The 16,966-nt window shown below is 39.3% G+C and overlaps 2 protein-coding genes across 3 annotated transcripts; both read right to left on the bottom strand.

Moving 5' to 3' along the window:
- Positions 1 to 773: 773 nt before the first annotated feature.
- LOC110045857 (sulfotransferase 1B1-like) lies at positions 774 to 10,609 on the bottom strand. Of its 2 annotated transcripts, XM_089281708.1 has the most exons (5): positions 10,542 to 10,609; positions 10,154 to 10,364; positions 3,363 to 3,707; positions 2,562 to 2,656; positions 774 to 1,534 (listed from the first exon to the last, which is right to left on the bottom strand). In XM_089281708.1, the coding sequence occupies exons 1-5, from the start codon at positions 10,569 to 10,571 to the stop codon at positions 1,265 to 1,267; spliced, it is 951 nt and encodes a 316-aa protein (XP_089137834.1). In that variant the 5' UTR covers positions 10,572 to 10,609; the 3' UTR covers positions 774 to 1,264. The 2 variants fall into 2 exon arrangements, with proteins under 2 accessions (XP_089137834.1, XP_089137833.1); XM_089281707.1 differs by having other exon boundaries at positions 10,154 to 10,600.
- A 625-nt stretch (positions 10,610 to 11,234) lies between these two features.
- Positions 11,235 to 16,088, bottom strand: LOC110045856 (uncharacterized). Its single transcript, XM_020751481.2, has 4 exons — positions 15,896 to 16,088; positions 14,321 to 14,614; positions 13,796 to 14,127; positions 11,235 to 12,123 (listed from the first exon to the last, which is right to left on the bottom strand). The coding sequence occupies exons 1-4, from the start codon at positions 16,035 to 16,037 to the stop codon at positions 11,851 to 11,853; spliced, it is 1,041 nt and encodes a 346-aa protein (XP_020607140.2). The 5' UTR covers positions 16,038 to 16,088; the 3' UTR covers positions 11,235 to 11,850.
- Between the last annotated feature and the right edge of the window lie 878 nt (positions 16,089 to 16,966).

The following is a 16,966-nucleotide window of genomic DNA, read 5'->3' as shown; positions in this document are numbered from 1 at the left end:
TAAAAATCGCAGGGTCCTCTATATTCTGAACGTGCCGCGATGGCGTTCAGATGGCGGTATTTAGACACTGCCACGTCTTTGGGGTTTCGGGCCACGTAAATATACCGTCTTCGCTTTCACTCTTAGGGATGACGTCATAGGCGAGGTGAGTCTTGATGAGGCGGGGACTGGGGAGAGACGGAAGCGTTGGTTGGTTTTCATTTCCAAAAAGAATGACACTCGCTCATCTAGGTCAAGGAGGCTGATATCTCTGCAGTTGAACAGCTGCCACAAGATTTCACTAACCCAGGTCGTTCCTTTTTAATGATGAAAACAATAAATGATACTGAAACTCCGCAAATTCTTTGTCAGACACGCTGTTTTTAGCTTCCATGAAGGGAGATTACATTGGGACTTTTATGACAATTTGAGAGATAAATAAATGGAACAACAATAACAACAATAATAATAACAAGAGGTCTAGAGGCCTTAACGCGGATGTTTTTTTAAGTTTGCAGTGATCATCGTTGGTTTCTGGGCGAAGAGTGAGGCCCGGTAACGAAATTAAGTGAAAATGGTGAATGTTTTTTTTCTAAAGGAAAGAGAAAACCTTAGTTGTTGTTATCCCCCCCCCCCCCCCCCCCCGCTCTAAGAAGGTGGGCTTATCAATCATGGACCTCGGGCCATTGAATTTTTGTGGCAAAAAGGCATTTTTCTGTGCAAAGATTTGTTGGGGGGAGATTTCCAAGCCGCCGCCGCCCCCCCCCCCCCCACCCCCACAACAAAGATTTGGCTTTTGTGACAGTTCCCTTTTCCTTTATGCTACGATGACATTTCCGACGACTCTTCTGCGACACCTTGCACGTGTTCAGAAGTGAAAAACAAACTTGCGGTCACACGATCTTAAAATATCAGGAAAAAAGACAAGTAAATACAAGAGTGAAGGAATTTCTCACATATAAAAAAGTTCCTGATGATGGCGAACAGCATTGGTAGTTGACAGCAAGCAGTCGCCATCTTTTGCGGTAGACCTGGGGCTTAACTCAAAGAGCCGTGCACAACAATCCTGTAGACTATTCAAGATAGAGGTAAGCAGTCCTGCATTCCGTTACCCCTTTCGTCTGATCATCGCCCACGTTGCTACGGTCTTTGGCGACATGTATTTTTCGACACGCGGCATAAGAACATCTATAGAGAAAAACATTTTTTTCGGATATCACAAAAAAAAGATTGAATCTCGATAACTGTTTTGCTATACATTCTGGTAAAAAAGAGCCGCATGTGGTCAACTCCCAAAGTCAAACTCTATTCCCGTTCCGCTGAGCTTGTCCATAACTTCTTCATCAAATCTTTTATTCAGTTCTGGAGTGAAGTAATTCTTCCAGTCACCGACCTCTCCCTTACGTAACAGTTTTAACCCCTTGGGTAGCCAGTAGTTTGACGCATTTTTCGTCATTCCCTCAAAGCTGCAATTTTCAGCAATCCTGTTTATGACGTCTGCTGTTAGTGGTTTGTCAAGGAACTCGGTAATCCTTCGAACATGGCTTGGTAAATCCTAAAAAAAAGTACACTAAATTATAGAGAGATCTTCCTTAAGGTTGGTTCTCATATAATTGTCCCGATCGTTTGCAACCGCCGAGACGACATGAAGCGTTCCAAGCGATTGGGAGCGATAAGGAGGTTCTCATTTAATCATCCCGAACGTCTGCTGTGATCAAGGCGCGTGGTCAAGGCCTGGGCCTAGGCATTTTGTCCAGAACTCGATGGGACACTCCTTCGTTTCTTCAAGTAACGACCGTACGAGGCGCGAATGTTTTTATATCTTTTCTCTGCCTCGGGGGCATCCAAACCAAACTTTTCTCTTATAGCTTTCCAATAGTTGAACCTAATATACTTATTTTTATATTCCCTAGAAAACTTGTTGTTTATACACTCGAATTTTTGGACTTCTTCAATGAACGCCTGATTTAACTCTACTGTTTTGGCGGCCATGTTGGTTGTGAGGCCGTGTTGAGTTCAGGTTGATATTGATGCACCATGGAACAGTTTGGATCGCTTCCATCGACTCCCGGTCAGAAAGTGGTTCTCATAAAATCGTTCACGATCGCCCCGGTCTGCGACCAATCGCCCGGATAGAACACGGACGATCCAAGCGATCGCGATCGTCCCAATCGCTACCGGCATTAACGATCGTCTGTATCGTAAGACCACTTTTTTAAGTGACAGCGGTGATTGAAACGATCGGGACGATTATATGAGAACCAACCCTTAACGTTACTATTCCATATATCGAGAGTTACAAAGGAAGTGTTCGTGAGGGGTCGACACCAGGACTATGTCCCCTCGTGGGATGTTCGCCCCCCCCCCCCCTCCCCCCCACTTATGAGAGGTACCCATTGTTCGTGTGGCCAGGACAACTTCCCTTTAAGTCTCTAGTCGCTAACCTCGCTACTTTTGGAATTACTTCCAAATGCCAGTCATAACATGGTTTGACCTGGGATTCATGTTAAATGTCTTAAGAGTCTAACAACCACTGGAGACCAGAGGAGTCAATGTGAGGCAGATCCCAATAATCAATTCACCTTTTTCAAATCTTCATACTTCAAAATTAACACATTAGGATCATCCTTATGTTTCCACCATCCTAACACATGATCAGTCCATAGTCCATAGGCCTCTGCAAAACAACCATTGCGTTTTACAATTCAAACTCTGCCAGATTAGAAAAGCAAAAGGCTATGCGAGCTTCGCCGTGAAGTTTTGACCTTTTTGTACAGTGAGACAATCAATCAATCAATCAATCAATCAATCAATCAATCAATCAATCAATCAAACAATCACTTTATTAATATCTCTACTTATTATATGGCTCTGTCTCACAAGGACTGGGAACTACCAAATTCATGAATCTGATTGGCTGAAATCGATATTGAATGCAGTCTGGATTTTCCCATCTAGGCCGACATCTAGACCGGTAATGTTTTGCAGTGAAAAAGTTGTTAACTAAAATTCAAAATCATTGATTATTTTCTTCTAACAATATTTATTTATCAGATAGAAGTGCCAAAAAGCCTCACTGCGTTCGGTCTGTACTCACGACCTCGGTCAAGATTCTCCCATACAGACCTCCTGCTCGGTTAATAAGAGCTAATTCTAGCTGGCGACTATTGTAAACATATTACTAAAGAAAACATTTGGCATGGTAAGTCATGATTATGAATTGACATCCGCGTCACAAGCAATCTTTGCCTTACGGTAGCGCGAGCTGAAGGATCATTGAAGCGTCGTTGAAGGGAAGGTGGGTGAGGAACCTTGTTAAACCCGAGAACTCCAGTGAGAAATGCAAGATTAGATAGACAGATATGCATCGTTATTACTCTCACCTTTTCCTTCTAGTAATAACCTTGCAAAAAACTCCCACGGGCCATTAAAACCTGAAACTGATGTAGAATCCTTAGGCTTCAAAAATTCATAAAATGATACAGCCACATCCTTAGGATTACGCATGACGTAAATGTACTTGCACTTTGTGTCTTCAGCCTTTCCTTTAGGGATGACGTCATAGGTGAGGTGAGTATGGAGAAGCCGTGGACTGGGCAAGGCTGTGACGTCAATGCGATCAGAGCTCGTTCCACGCTCCAACATTGGAACTCGATCAAAAATCTTCGTTGTGCTTTTTTCTCCATTGTTATACACTTGCCACAGAATTTCCTGAAGCCAAGTCGTCCCTTAAAAGAAAACATTCCTAGTTAGTGGGATAAATGGATTGTTACAGGGATGAATGGATTGTTGGGAAGTAAAAACCCGATGTAAAAACGTTTTTAAACTATTTTTTCACAGCCATAGGGTCTGGATAATTTGGGTTTTAGACAGCCTTTAGCTTAAATGAAACATTCACAGGTGTCTTCCTGTTTCTTTAATCACAGATTTTCACAGGTTCTCATCTAGAAGTGTAAAGCCACACCCACCTAGGTAATACAGACACATTTTCGCCTCCAAAACGGATAAAATGGTTGCGGCTGTCTCTAATCCGTATCATAACTATATTTCTTCGGCTTGACCTTCCGTCCTCACTAAAACGATCACAGAAACGCTCAAATGCACGGTTGAGCATGCGCAAATTCAACTTCTGACGCCGGCGTTTTCGAACAACTTCCTTTTTAGGGTGGGCAGTAGGCTACAACGGACAGAAAAATAGGTCTCCATATTTATCTAGATTTATAGTGTCAACGCGGCCTTAGGGAAAATCAACTGAAATCGGTGCAGTTGGGAAAAATTGGCCGAGTAGTGCCCTAGGTGTTCACAGAGTTTCAAAATTTCGCACTCTGTGGAAAACCTAATTTTCTACGTTTGTGATTAGGTCTTGAAAGACTGGCCCGTCCCGACAAGCACTACCTATCTGCATGCCAGTCTAACTATAAAATGTAAATTGAGGAACGAAAATAAAGATTGAAAGATTAACCGATGGACTGACTGTGTTGGAACTATTGTGAGAAATGGCTCATCTTGGCTGATTTCAATGAAAACGAAGGATTTTTGCGTATTGAACTTACTAAAATTGGAAACGTTTTCTAATAGGAACATTCAAATATAATTATTGAAACTGTTTTGATCCAGTTTGAAAACACCAAAAACACCTATTGATTCAAAAGAACACTTCTTTATGTAACACATTGTATATTAACAATAACAACAATAATAATAATAATAATAATAATAATAACAATAATAATAACAACAATAATAATAATAACAATAATAATAATAATAATTTATAAGGGTTGCAAAGAATGAGTGTAATTTGTAATTCGTTTGTAAGTTAGTATTTCCCTGACATACATATTGTCCTAAGAATTTTTACAGTTGTAATTTTTTATAAGTCACTAATAAACATTATTATTATTAAATATAATAATAATAGTAATAGTAATAATAATAATGGTTTATTTAACAGATCCACGAGGTGGCTCTTCTCTGTTAAATTACATTATTTACAACTGAAATAAATTACATTATTTACAATTAAAATAATAAGAGTGATGTGTGAAGATATGGGGTAATCCTAGAAAAAAAATACTGACAGATTTCAAGTATATTAACGAGCCCAAGTTTTTGTCTCGTTACGCCAAACCCATAGAATCCCTACTATACAAAATACTATCTATCATTTGGACTATTTTGGAAGGCACATCAATTTTCTAACAAGATCTTCAGACCTTGCCCTTCTCCGGCCCACTGCTCAATTTCTACTCAGGAATTGAAATCATGAAAAAGTGACTGATCCACAATCAATTTAGATGCATGTGTATAACTATTTTGCCAGTTTTTCAGGATTGTACTATTTTGATACACATGTACATGTAACAAACCTAAAGGTCTCATATAACTTAAGTATATGTATTCTGACACCAAAACAGATTGAACCAAATCTGTGTGTCAACAAAGGTAAAGGTAAGGTAAAGTCTGCATACAAGCCAAGTGGCCCACCAGGCCGGAGCTTATCCCAGTTTCTGTAGCATGAAGCAACTAGGAGTATTTCTACTCCCCCCTGGATAGGATGATAGTCCATTGCAGGGTTACCCCTGGCATTAAGTTTGCCAGTATCCATTTATACACCTGGGTGGAGAGAGGCACTGTGAGAGTAGAGAGTCTTGCCCAAGAACACAACACAACATCCCCGGCCAGGGCTAAAACCCGGACCGCTCGATCTGCAAACAAGCGCATTAACCATGACGCCACTGTGTGTGTCAACAAAGTGCATTATAAAATAAATATATTTTGCATTCACAGAATAAAAAATAATAACAAACACATTTATTAATTTAATAATGTGACATTCAGAGGACAACAGAACTGCAGCATGTTGACTCCATAATTGTGCATATACTGTAGCACCCAATGTTAGGCCCACTGCGCAGTCTGGGCATATTCTTTAAAGGCCTCTTATCAGGTCAAGGTGATCAAGCATTTATCCTGGTTTTTGTAGCATTTTTAAAAGCACCGCTGGAAGAGAACCTAAGAAAAACCTGTGACTTTAAAACTGTGATGTGCTCAGCCTGTAATAAAAATCTGTGAATTTTACTAGAAGTAATTTCTGTCTGTGAAAGTAATTTTGCCTGTAAAGAAACCTGTGATGTCAGCTCAGTCACCCTGAGAAAAAAAAGTGTGATTTTTGCACGAACTAAATTCTGTCTTAATTGGTGCAAATGAAAAAACCTGTGAAATTAGTTCAGATGGTTTAATTCACATGAAGTGTCCTGTCTGTCACTCAGACAGGACACACTCTTTTTTAACAGAGAGGACATATTCTTGAAAAGCCTCTATCAGGTCAAAGTGTTCCAGAGCCTATCCTGGTTTTTGAAGCATTTTTAAAAGCACTACTGGATGAGAACCCAATAAAAACCTGTGACTTTAAAACTGTGATGTGCTGTATGTTATTCACATGGTTTAATTCACATGACCTGTTTTCCCCAGGTTCTCATCCTGTTATAGTGACATGACTATAGCAAGTATTTCTGCTATCTCTGAATGAGATCCTAGTCCATTGTAGGACTTCACTGACAATAAATTTGCTGCTAACAATATATTTTACCCCAGTGGAGAGAGGCACTCTGAATGTTAAGTGTCTCACCCATTACATGCATGACACAACAGCCTCACTTGGGAATTGAAGTGGTCTTCCAGAACAGAGTATCTGATAATCTCTGAAAAGGCTGTTTTTCTATTAAATCTGTACATAACAATTCTGTATCTAAGAAGATCTAGATTTTCTGCAAATAACTATATTCACATCATAACTGTAATGATCTATCATGATTCACCATCTGCAGGTATAATTTAGGTTAAAGCCAAGTAGCTATTGGGGTTGATACATTATGCCAGCATAATTTCCAGCATAATAGTATTGGTGGAACTTTGAACATTAGATACCAGCATAGCAGTACCATTTTGCTGGCTTAATGGTTTCATTTTGCGATAAACAATCTTTTACTTTTTATACATGTTTTAGCTACAAGCAAATTGCGAGCCAAATTAAAGTTATAAGTAGTTTTTAGCTTGTTCACAGTGCAATTCTAGTTCTTTAAGTCTGGTTAGCTAAATTATGCCAGGCTCCTAAGGCCTATCCTATGATTCCTGCAATCCTGGCAGGAATTCTTTTTTGCACCCTCCAATAATTATTACTTGTAGTAAGTATAATAGATACTGTAGATGTCAAAGACAGTTTGGACCATAACAGTCCATTTTGGGAGGCAGCATAGTACTCCATTTTAAGAGCATAATGTGTCAACCCCAACTGATTGGTCCATCAGCCCGCCACTCATCTCTTGCTTTTGTATTGAAGTGACTAGGAGTATATACATCCCCCTGGATGGGATGCTGGTCCATTGCAGGGTCACCCCCGTCCCCCACCTCCAACAATAAATACACCAGTACTCATCTATATATCTGGGTGGAGACTAGATACTGCGAGAGAGAAGTGTCTTGCCCAAGAACACATTACAGAATGTTTTCACACACAAACCATCCTACCACTTTCAGCATATTCAGCATAAAATTTTAGCAACTTACATTAAATTACACTTACTTTACTTTCAGCCTCCTGGGACTAGGAAGGACAACCTTATAACACAGAATTTGGAATCCAGAATCCCGAATCCAGATGTCTGTAATCCAGAATTATTGAAATTGAGAATGAAGAGAGAAAAAATTCACTTTAGTCCGATAAATAATTAGAGGAAAAAATGTTATTGTTGTTGTTGCAATTCTCTTTGTACTGTAAAAATACAACTAGTTTTGAACAACTCCCCAGCTATTCAATCATGTGGCCAGGTTGTGCTGAAGGTGGATAAATCCATTGGATTAATCCTTATCCAGTCATGGTAAGTCAATATTCAGGTGGATAGATTTAGCCATCCTTTGATGACCTTAATTTGATCAACCTGGCTCCAACAAGAGCACACAAGAGTGCGATTCTTGCCAAGCTCACATTGCTCAGAGAAGAATCCATGCAAGGTGAGTAGCACAAAAGTCACAACATTGACATCAAAGCAATGCTTGCGTGTGATGAATCTTTCAACAAGGCAACCCCAAATGACAGAAACCGGAATCCCAGAATCCAGAATCCACAGATCAAAGAAAATGACATCTTCAAATACAAGAAAATTACATTGCATTGAATTTGTCTGTAAGAGTAAAAAGCCAATAAAAGGGCCTCAAACTTCACTTCTTTTGAAACGTGTGTTCTCTGCCAGTTGAAATTCATGTAACAGTTATCTCTACTGAAGGCTGTTAGGTTATAAGAATTTAAACAAATGTGTACCATACTTTAATCCTAAGCACCCTGAGAGTAAGCTTGCTGTTAATTGCCATTTTTTTAAAGTGATCTCCAATTTGCCGAAGATATGCCAAGTAGACACTGAACAAATTAGCAATGCCATAGAGAGCTGGGTTTCCACCAGTGGTAGCAAGCTATACGATATATATGCAAAGGTTATCTTAGTTCGTCCATTGTAAATAAGTTTCTTTTACCCAAATATATATATGAGATTAATTCTAGAACAGCACTATTTTCACAGTGATACTGTTGCAAATCACCACCAGATATTCTTATCCGCCATCATATTATAATAATTCCTAGAAACAGTTCCACACTTACTTCTGACTTTTCCTCGTTTGCGAACCGATCGGACCACATGCTGTTAAAAGATGCTTAAAGATTGCCAGAAACAAATTGCACGCAAACATTGCTTTGATGTCAGTGCTGTGAGAAGAGGTTTTTCTGCTATAGTGCTACTCACTAGTCCCCTCAAAGCAATATGATCTAGACAAGAATCGTGCTCCTGCCACGGCAAGTTTCAACTAAGGATGGGTCACTCTATCCACCCGAAAAATTAGTCACCCTGATTGAATGGCGATTTACCTAGTCATAGGAAATCCACCTCTTGAACAACTGGGCCACCTACCAGTACTCATGCATTTTAACAATATTACAGTTTGCGGTTGAGGCTGAAAGCATAGGAAAAAAAGACAAAATTGTTTTTCCCATATTGAACACTGGACATTGCTGAAGTGAATTATTTCTGTTGTCATTCTCAATATCAGTAATCCTGTTTTCGTATTCCCAGCCTATTCCAGGCATGGAGTTAGTTGGGGTGCAGCACAAAAAAATGGTGAGCAAAATCATAGGGAGATTAGTGGAGTGAGAGAAAGTGAAAGAATGCCTCTGGGCAAATTTAACAAAAGGTCGTTCCAGTATACCAGGATTTGGTATACCCTCTGATTAGGCAATTTTGACAGATTTTATCAACACTTGAGTGTTACTGACTGCAGATGAGAAATGTGATATGGCGGCAGTCAGTGTAAAATGGGGTTAACAGGGCTACACGACTCCTACAGACTAACAGTTCGTAAAATGAATTTGTACATTTATTTTGCATTCTATTTTTGGTGTTTCAACCTTTCTTTGCTTCACACATGTTTATGAAGGGCACTTTATGTTGTGTTATTAGGGCCCGGCTGTTTGATTTGAACAGTTTCCAAGTACAGTATGTTACTTCTTATCATGGATATCATATGGTACAAAAGCAAAATTGGACAAGATAAATATGGCAAATTTTGACATATTTATCTTCGTCCTATTTTTCTTCAGAGACTGCCATAGCTTTACTTCAAGAAAGAACACCGTGATTTTCCATTTGATTCCTGTCGATCTCCTGAGAAGGTGTTAGCACGCTTCGCGTATGGAGTATGTCTAGTTGGCAGTCTATTGTTCTTTCTACAATCCTGGAGAATTGTTTCTCAACCTATCTGCTGACAACTGAAAACCACAAGCTGGCGGTCATGTTACAGGTCCCGTAGGCCATTTATAAGTGGGTGGAAGGACCTTTTGTTAAGTTTGCCAACAGGCATTCTTTCGCTTTATCTTGCCGCACTTCCCCCCATTGTTTTGCTCGCCGTTTTTCACACTGTGCTCCAACTTACTGAACGCCTAGAAGAGGCTACCGTATTCGGGATTCCGGACTTCCGCTTCCACATTCCGGATTCCGAATTCCATGTTTCAGGGTCACTGTGCCGTCGCTACATTATTTAACGAAGCAGATACTGTGCCCCATGGTCGGCATTACACAGTTATCTGCAGTTGTATGGCTGCCACATGAGCTATTTAACAGCTTACCTGACTTGGGATAACTTACAACAAACACATCATCACCTCTCGTTTGAAAATTGACGATGTAATCGCGCAGTGCCGCAGGATTTGGCGTGAAGAAGTCATGAATTCGAATTCCTTCCAATAAAAAAGTCTTCGAAGATGTCCATTCTCCTTCTTGTTCTTGAAAAACTGGGAAACTACAACTGGACATCGCTATAGATATATATACAGAGTCCTGAATAGTGACAAAGTGTAAGCTAGTGTAAGCGTTGAAATTCAAAATCCCAAATAGAGTACTCGCCGTGTTGAGAAGAGTTGAATGCATAAATTATGTTCTGACGTAATAGCACTTGGCATCAATATTCCAGGGTCACTCTGACCAGGATTAGAAAAGAAACATGAAATAAACTACCCTTCGTAACAGCCGTTTCCTTTCCACCATTTTCCGAGGAGATCGAGCAAGTTATCGAGCAAACGAGCACGCCTGGGGTGAGAAAAAAATGGGGTGAGGAGGGGTGTGAGTGAGCACGCCCCCCTCCCCCTCCACATTCCGTTTCTTGTTTTTTCGCACTCGCTCACAGTTTAGTTCCCTTCGCGTGATTTTGGAAACTGAACAATAACAGCATGAAAGTAACAGAAGCATCATTCTCTAATTGAGGTTTGCTATTGAAACGAAAAGTTATTACTGTAGCGCCCCGAAACATTGAAATGAATGATTCTTTCTAGAGCAAGATCTGTTTCGGCGTAGCAAAGACTTTGCCTTGTTGTTGTACGGCTTTCTCCAAAGCCTCCACGGCCCCAAACGTGCCCACACTTTATGCCTCAGACCACGTGACCAGTCGTGGCTAAAGTACTGGGCAAGCCAAAACGTAAGTGACAACTCATCTTTTGACTTCTCGGGCCGCCATTTTAATGTCACGCAACGCTGAGTAACTACTGCTATCAAGTTTGTTTAGACAAGTACCTGAGCAGAGTCCCTTCATCTCATAGACTGTTTACAGCCTTACCGTGAGAGCAGCAGTGCCGGCCGCTCTACCCTTCCCGTCCAATTCTCTTGGGATTCTTTTCGTGAGTGTAACGAAAACAGAAAAAAAAAACGAGAAAATAGAGGATAGTATACATGCCTATTTTATTAAAACCTTCTCAAAATCTTAGTGAAGTTTTTCAGGAACAACATTATTTTATAATAATTTTTAATAATACATAAATAAGGAATAGCATCAGCAGAAATAAAGTATGATTCATTTCCGTTTATCGAAAACTAAAATTACCAATTTAGAGCACAGAAAACAGAGCTAACTGCAACAAGGTTATTTGAAAAGTAGAAGAAATAAGTAATACCCAAAAACCACTGAAAACTTTAGTTCTAACCTTCTGTCGTCTGCGGTCTGTTTTTTATGCATTATTAGCGAGTGACATACGAAAAGGTCAATAAATTATTTGTGTCTAACAAATATCACAGAAACATTAACTTAGTCCTTGTTCATTATCCTACTAACAAGTTCAAAAAATCTCATAAGTTCTTCTTGTCACAGTATTTTCGGCCATACGCCAAGGGACTAGCTGTAGCTTCTACCCGCGCCTGGAGTTTGTTGCCATATCTTGTCAATGTATATGTCTATATGTGTAAAGTCTTGTTCGTAATTTACCTCGGGTTCTTGCTCTTTCGTCGACAATGTTTTAACACTTCTATCTCATAAAATTAAATTATGATCAAAATATTACAACAGATGACTGTTGCTTCTGCATTCCTTGACAGAGGGGAAAAGGCAAACAGGTTCACTGTTTTTATCAACCAACAATTTTTCTAATTCTGCCAAGTTCATCGACCTCATGCCAACTCTTTCTCGGTCAAAGTCATTGTTTCCCATGACTGCAATAGACTGAGCTCTTTGTGTTTCACTCTCATCATTCCAAACACAGCATCCCGCTGTCCACATGGAATTGGGGCGCACGATGCGATCTTCTACATCGGCGCTTGGAAAGTAGTGAATCTGCAAGAAAGGGGGGAAAAAGGAAATTTTCTCTCAAGAAAATGCTATAACGTTTTTGTTTTCATGGCAGCACAGCCAGGGGCACAACCATTAAAGTGATTCCTTAGAAATAAAAGTTGTCGAACGATTATTTTGAAACTTTCTTTGAATGTTCCTTACCAAGCACTGTTTCGAAAAAATAGATTTAAAAGATAGATCACAATGCTCGGAAAAGAGCTATGATGGACCAGTCTTACCCCATTTATTAGCTAATTACGTGCGTTATTTCATCCGTTACATTTTGCAGTAGCTGAAAGCAAGCATATGGAAAAATGTAATAGATATGTTATGGAACAATCACAATTTTAAACGAAGACACTCTAAACGCTTCCCAAGTCGTTGCTCTCAAGGTCAAAATTTGCATCCTCGAGAAACGCTTTTGCCCATGCTTTTAGGTATATCTTTTTCTCCTTCGGAATTTGTTTTTTTAATTTTTAACCTAAAGAGGATAATCTGTACCGTGTATACAAAAATTATGTAATACAAAATATGGGTCACCGTGCTCGTTTAAGAGAAAACAAACATTTATTTCGCAGAGGAGCCTAGCTTGAGGAAAATCTCTAAATGCTGTGTATGTGCACGCGCTTTTGTGCGAGAGCTAATGACGCGAATCGAAAATTGTGCAGAGTAGGCATGCATAATGCAATTCTGAGGAATTACCTTAACTGAACAGTAATTTACGTTCAATGTTCTGATAACAATCTCACGAAATTAGCTTGCGAGCAAACTGTTAGGTTATTAGAAAATTGAAGATTATAGCTAAAAGAAGTGTGGCATAAAATTATAAGAAGCTCGATCACAATACGATTTTTACTTATACTGAAAGCAGAATTTTAATGCATACAGTTCAAACTAATGCGAATCAGTTGTTGTGTCTGTCTCACTAACTACACTATCGCTATTTGCAGTGTTCTAAAAAACTGGCAAATGAAATGAAAGCTCCACATCTTTTATTCAAACAGAAAGTCTTAGCAAACATATCAATTTTTTCATTGCACACTATATTATAATTCAATGTTCCAGTTTCTGCCTTCAAATATATATGCCTTCCTCAGAATCCTGGAATTTCCGATTGAGGCCAGAAAGGATAAAAGGGAAGAGAGGTAATCCGCATATAGGCCTTGTCCCTAAGTTAACCCCGCCAAAGTTATTTTCACCCCACCCCTAATCCTGGAAATCCCAGGAGGTTTTAGAAATAGCCAATCCTGTGACGCACATTTTACTCGCGTGGACAGCCCACGTAGTTTTATGCACATTTTCATCTTCCACAAAAATATTCACGCAAACGCGCATGCTAACAATATCGCGGGAAAACTTGGCACCATGTCTATAAATAACTTGAGAAGCATTACTTGTGGAATAAGGCCCCTATGAGGTATTAACTCTATTGCCCCATCCTTTCTTGGTTTTGTATTAATGGTTTAATGTTGATGCGATCACTTTTAATTATGGACCACAAAAGTTTTCACCGAAAAAGACCATCATTTTTGGGAAGATCAAATGTACTGTTTGTATGTAGCTGGGACTTTAACCAAGTCCCTGTTTACAGGAGTTGTACACCTAACAGGAGAGGACTGTTAGCGGAGATTCAACTACAATTAACAGTGGCGTTATTGAACGACAATAAACGTACCTCTATTGCTTCTTTGTCTTGAGTAGGCTTATTGGAGCCAACTTGTACACGAAATTTCGACGTTCCCGTCAGCAAATACATCACCGCTGATCGCCCGTGCTGCGCGGCGCACTGCGTCGTGACGTAATCCACAATTTTGTCTTCAAACCTTTTCCAGGGCCCGCGATTAAAGAAGCGATACTGCGGTACTGCATTACTGTAAGTGAAAGTGGCCAGCACGTGATCTTTGTTAAACGAGTTGATGTGAGCAGGATCTAGGTGACCTTTGTCAAATCCCTTGCGACCAGTTCCCAGGCCACTGTACATTTTGTTCGTGCCCTGTCTGGAGAGTGCTGGAATTTAAACAAAAAAAGCAATTTGATTAAATTTACGAAAATCAAGGGAAGAATGTTTATGTAATCTAATAACAAGGAAGAATAAAAAGAATTTCACTTTCGTGAAATAATTTCAGACGTGACGGTGGCTCATGAATTGACTAATCAACTGAACAACAACAACAAAAACAAAGATACAAATTGTTCTCACCTTTATTAGTTCGCCAGCTGTTTGAAACTGTTTGCCTTGGACAATCATTCATATATTGCGTCTGGTTGTAGGTGACGGTGTACGCTGACAATATAGCAATGCCGGCTTCATCGTCAAACAGAGTCGCGAAGAAGTCCGTATCTGGGGAGTCTGGAATCGATTGACAAATGAAGCGCTCTGATGAAGGATGGTCAACCAAAAGCCCCTGAGGGGGTGAATGGTGCAGAAAATACTTCATGTAGCACTCAGGGGGAGGTCCTTGGGCTGGAGATGACACTGATCTCCGTTCCTTATCTAATAAAAAGGAAGAAAAAAGTGTTTTCACTTTCGTGAAAGAATTTCATTCTCTAACGCCAAGTTCAATACAGTCACTGAATTTAAACTTCCTGCATGATTCACTTCTAATATCTTTCAGAAATCACTTTGTCTTCAGCTCTTATTAACCGAGGTCGTGAGTACGGACCGAACGCAGTGAGGTTTGTACACACGACCGAGGTCAAGATTCTCCCATACAGACCCCCTGCTCGGTTAATAAGATGTTTATTATATGGCAAACAAGAACAATTGAATTCGGTTAATGTAACTGGTTTGTACTAGCTGACATTTTGCTTGCGAACGGCGATGAGCCGAACTTAATTCTGCCAAAGTTTGCTCGTCCTCTTTACTTTTTTTCTCATCAGGCTTTTTGGCACTTCAGTAGATAAATATTGTGAGAAGAAAATAGTCAATATTTTTGCGTTTTAGTTAGCATTTTTTCACCGCAAAATGCAACCGGTCTAGATGCCGCTCTTGATGGGAAAATCTAGACCGCTGTCAATATCGATTTCAACCAATCAAATTCGTGAATTCGGTAGTTCCCAGTCCTTGTGAGACAGTTATATAATAAATACTGTTACTCCCTTCTTACAAGTAGTTTCTTTCTTTTTCGAACGTTCGATATGAGGTAAGAGCAAAGCAAACTCCTCGCTTTTACCTTGTCCGGCCAATCGTTGATTTGCATAACTATACCATAAATGAGAAAAGCCTCAACTCGCAATCCGTACATAGGAAAGTAACCTTTTCTTCTATTTATACTGCCTTTTAGAGCCTTAACTGCTAACTAACATTTGAAATAATTTATTAGAAGTATACATGAAAAGTTCCGCAAGCTTTTGACATAGACCATTATTTCATTTGACTACGGAAATAGAGAACATGCTTTGCGTTTAAACAGGTAATGTTTATCTTACGGGCAGATCTACGTTTACATCATAAATGCATCATAATGCATTATTTTATCCAGAACTGGGCTATAAGTTATGCATTCCGGCCTCTTTGTATAGAGTATGAAACGAAATCTCGTGAAATCATGAAGCCTATTTCTCCTATTTTAAACAACCTTGTCTATGACTGAGATGGATCCGTCCGAGTTCTCCATTTCTCTACCTCCCGCTCAATATCTACCAGTTAACGTCATTGAACTAAATTTCTCAAGTGTTACATGCATGACACATTAATATTTTCAGGCCCAGAAAGGACTTTCATGTTTGTTATATTTAAACTGATCCGCGTTTAGGAACAAATCATTCAACTTACGGTGCTGTCTTGCAGAAATTTTGGCGTAGATTTCCTCTGAAGAATTAATTGGAAAACACCATGTCTGCGTTAAAAGTACCAGCACTAGTACAATTTCGACGATACTATAAGCAGTTAAATTGGTCTTCTGAGAACTGTACATGACGAGAAGTGCAAGATGTCCTCTACTGATCTCAGTCGAGCGACTGAAGGCTTGTACTTAAAAACCCGATCTAAATATTTTGGTTTCGAAGGCTTTCGAAACCAAAATATAAACATATTGGTTGCGACAGAAGTTGCATAACACTGATAAACTTGCGGAAGAGACTTGTTGAAAGATTTACTTACTTCATTGGTAATTTCCAATAACTGAATTAATCCATTATTTTCGTACCTAGTCTGTCTATTCTAACTTCTGGTCGAGTTCTCATAAAAAATGAAAGAAACAAGGGTCGCTACTTTCAGACATTTACTAACTATAGAGTTGAAACTTAAAACATCTTTATTTTATTTTCTCCACTCGTTTTAGCATCGAGCTTTATAGAGACTCCTTTCTAACAAATGAACTGTTGAAAAAAGATGTAGCATTTGGAATATTTCTCCTATAAATGAATAGTCTTGAGGAATAGGAGGCTGAATGTCGTCAGCCGCAGGTGCAATTCAATTTACTAAGAACATAAAAGGCTACAGTCTTGATTCGAAACTTATTTCTTTTGATATACATACTGAAAATAGTGTTGAGGGTGTTTGTCATAGCTTTCAGAAATTAAAATTTTATATTTACAAGGTAACGTTCCTGGGGTTTTCCTGTTTCAAATTTCACAGTAGCTTCATTTTAAAAGCTGGTACCTCGTGAGGAACATAATTACGTCATTATTCAGAGTAAGCCGTTAAATATAAACATGAACTTATGACGGATCAGTTATCGGTCGAAGAAGGATTTGTCTGGGGCAAAGCTTTTCGTCTGGAAGCGTCACTCAACAAAAGCCATTAATATTAAAACCGTCTGCATTTGTTGTACCTCATAAAAGAAAAGTTTATTTTGAGCCAAGCTCAATTTTTCTTCTTGTTTTGTTTCATTGTTTTTTTCAG

The sequence above is a fragment of the Orbicella faveolata genome, unplaced genomic scaffold (assembly GCF_042242905.1).
Source record: "Orbicella faveolata isolate gen_17 unplaced genomic scaffold, um_ofav_v1 contig_48, whole genome shotgun sequence".
Taxonomy (NCBI): Eukaryota; Metazoa; Cnidaria; class Anthozoa; order Scleractinia; family Merulinidae; genus Orbicella; species Orbicella faveolata.
This window is presented reverse-complemented; position numbering and strand designations above follow the sequence as displayed.

Coding starts and splice junctions, on each gene's coding strand:
- LOC110045857 (XM_089281707.1), bottom strand. CDS start 10,454: ATGCATTCAACTCTTCTCAACACGGCGAGTACTCTATTTGGGATTTTG. Junction 3,708..10,153: donor TGTAAGTTATCCCAAGTCAG/GTAAGCTGTTAA, acceptor TTTTCTTTTAAG/GGACGACTTGGCTTCAGGAA. Junction 1,535..2,561: donor AGTATGAAGATTTGAAAAAG/GTGAATTGATTA, acceptor ACTTTTTTTTAG/GATTTACCAAGCCATGTTCG.
- LOC110045856 (XM_020751481.2), bottom strand. CDS start 16,037: ATGTACAGTTCTCAGAAGACCAATTTAACTGCTTATAGTATCGTCGAA. Junction 14,128..14,320: donor CAGCTGGCGAACTAATAAAG/GTGAGAACAATT, acceptor TTTAAATTCCAG/CACTCTCCAGACAGGGCACG. Junction 12,124..13,795: donor AAGACAAAGAAGCAATAGAG/GTACGTTTATTG, acceptor CCTTTCTTGCAG/ATTCACTACTTTCCAAGCGC.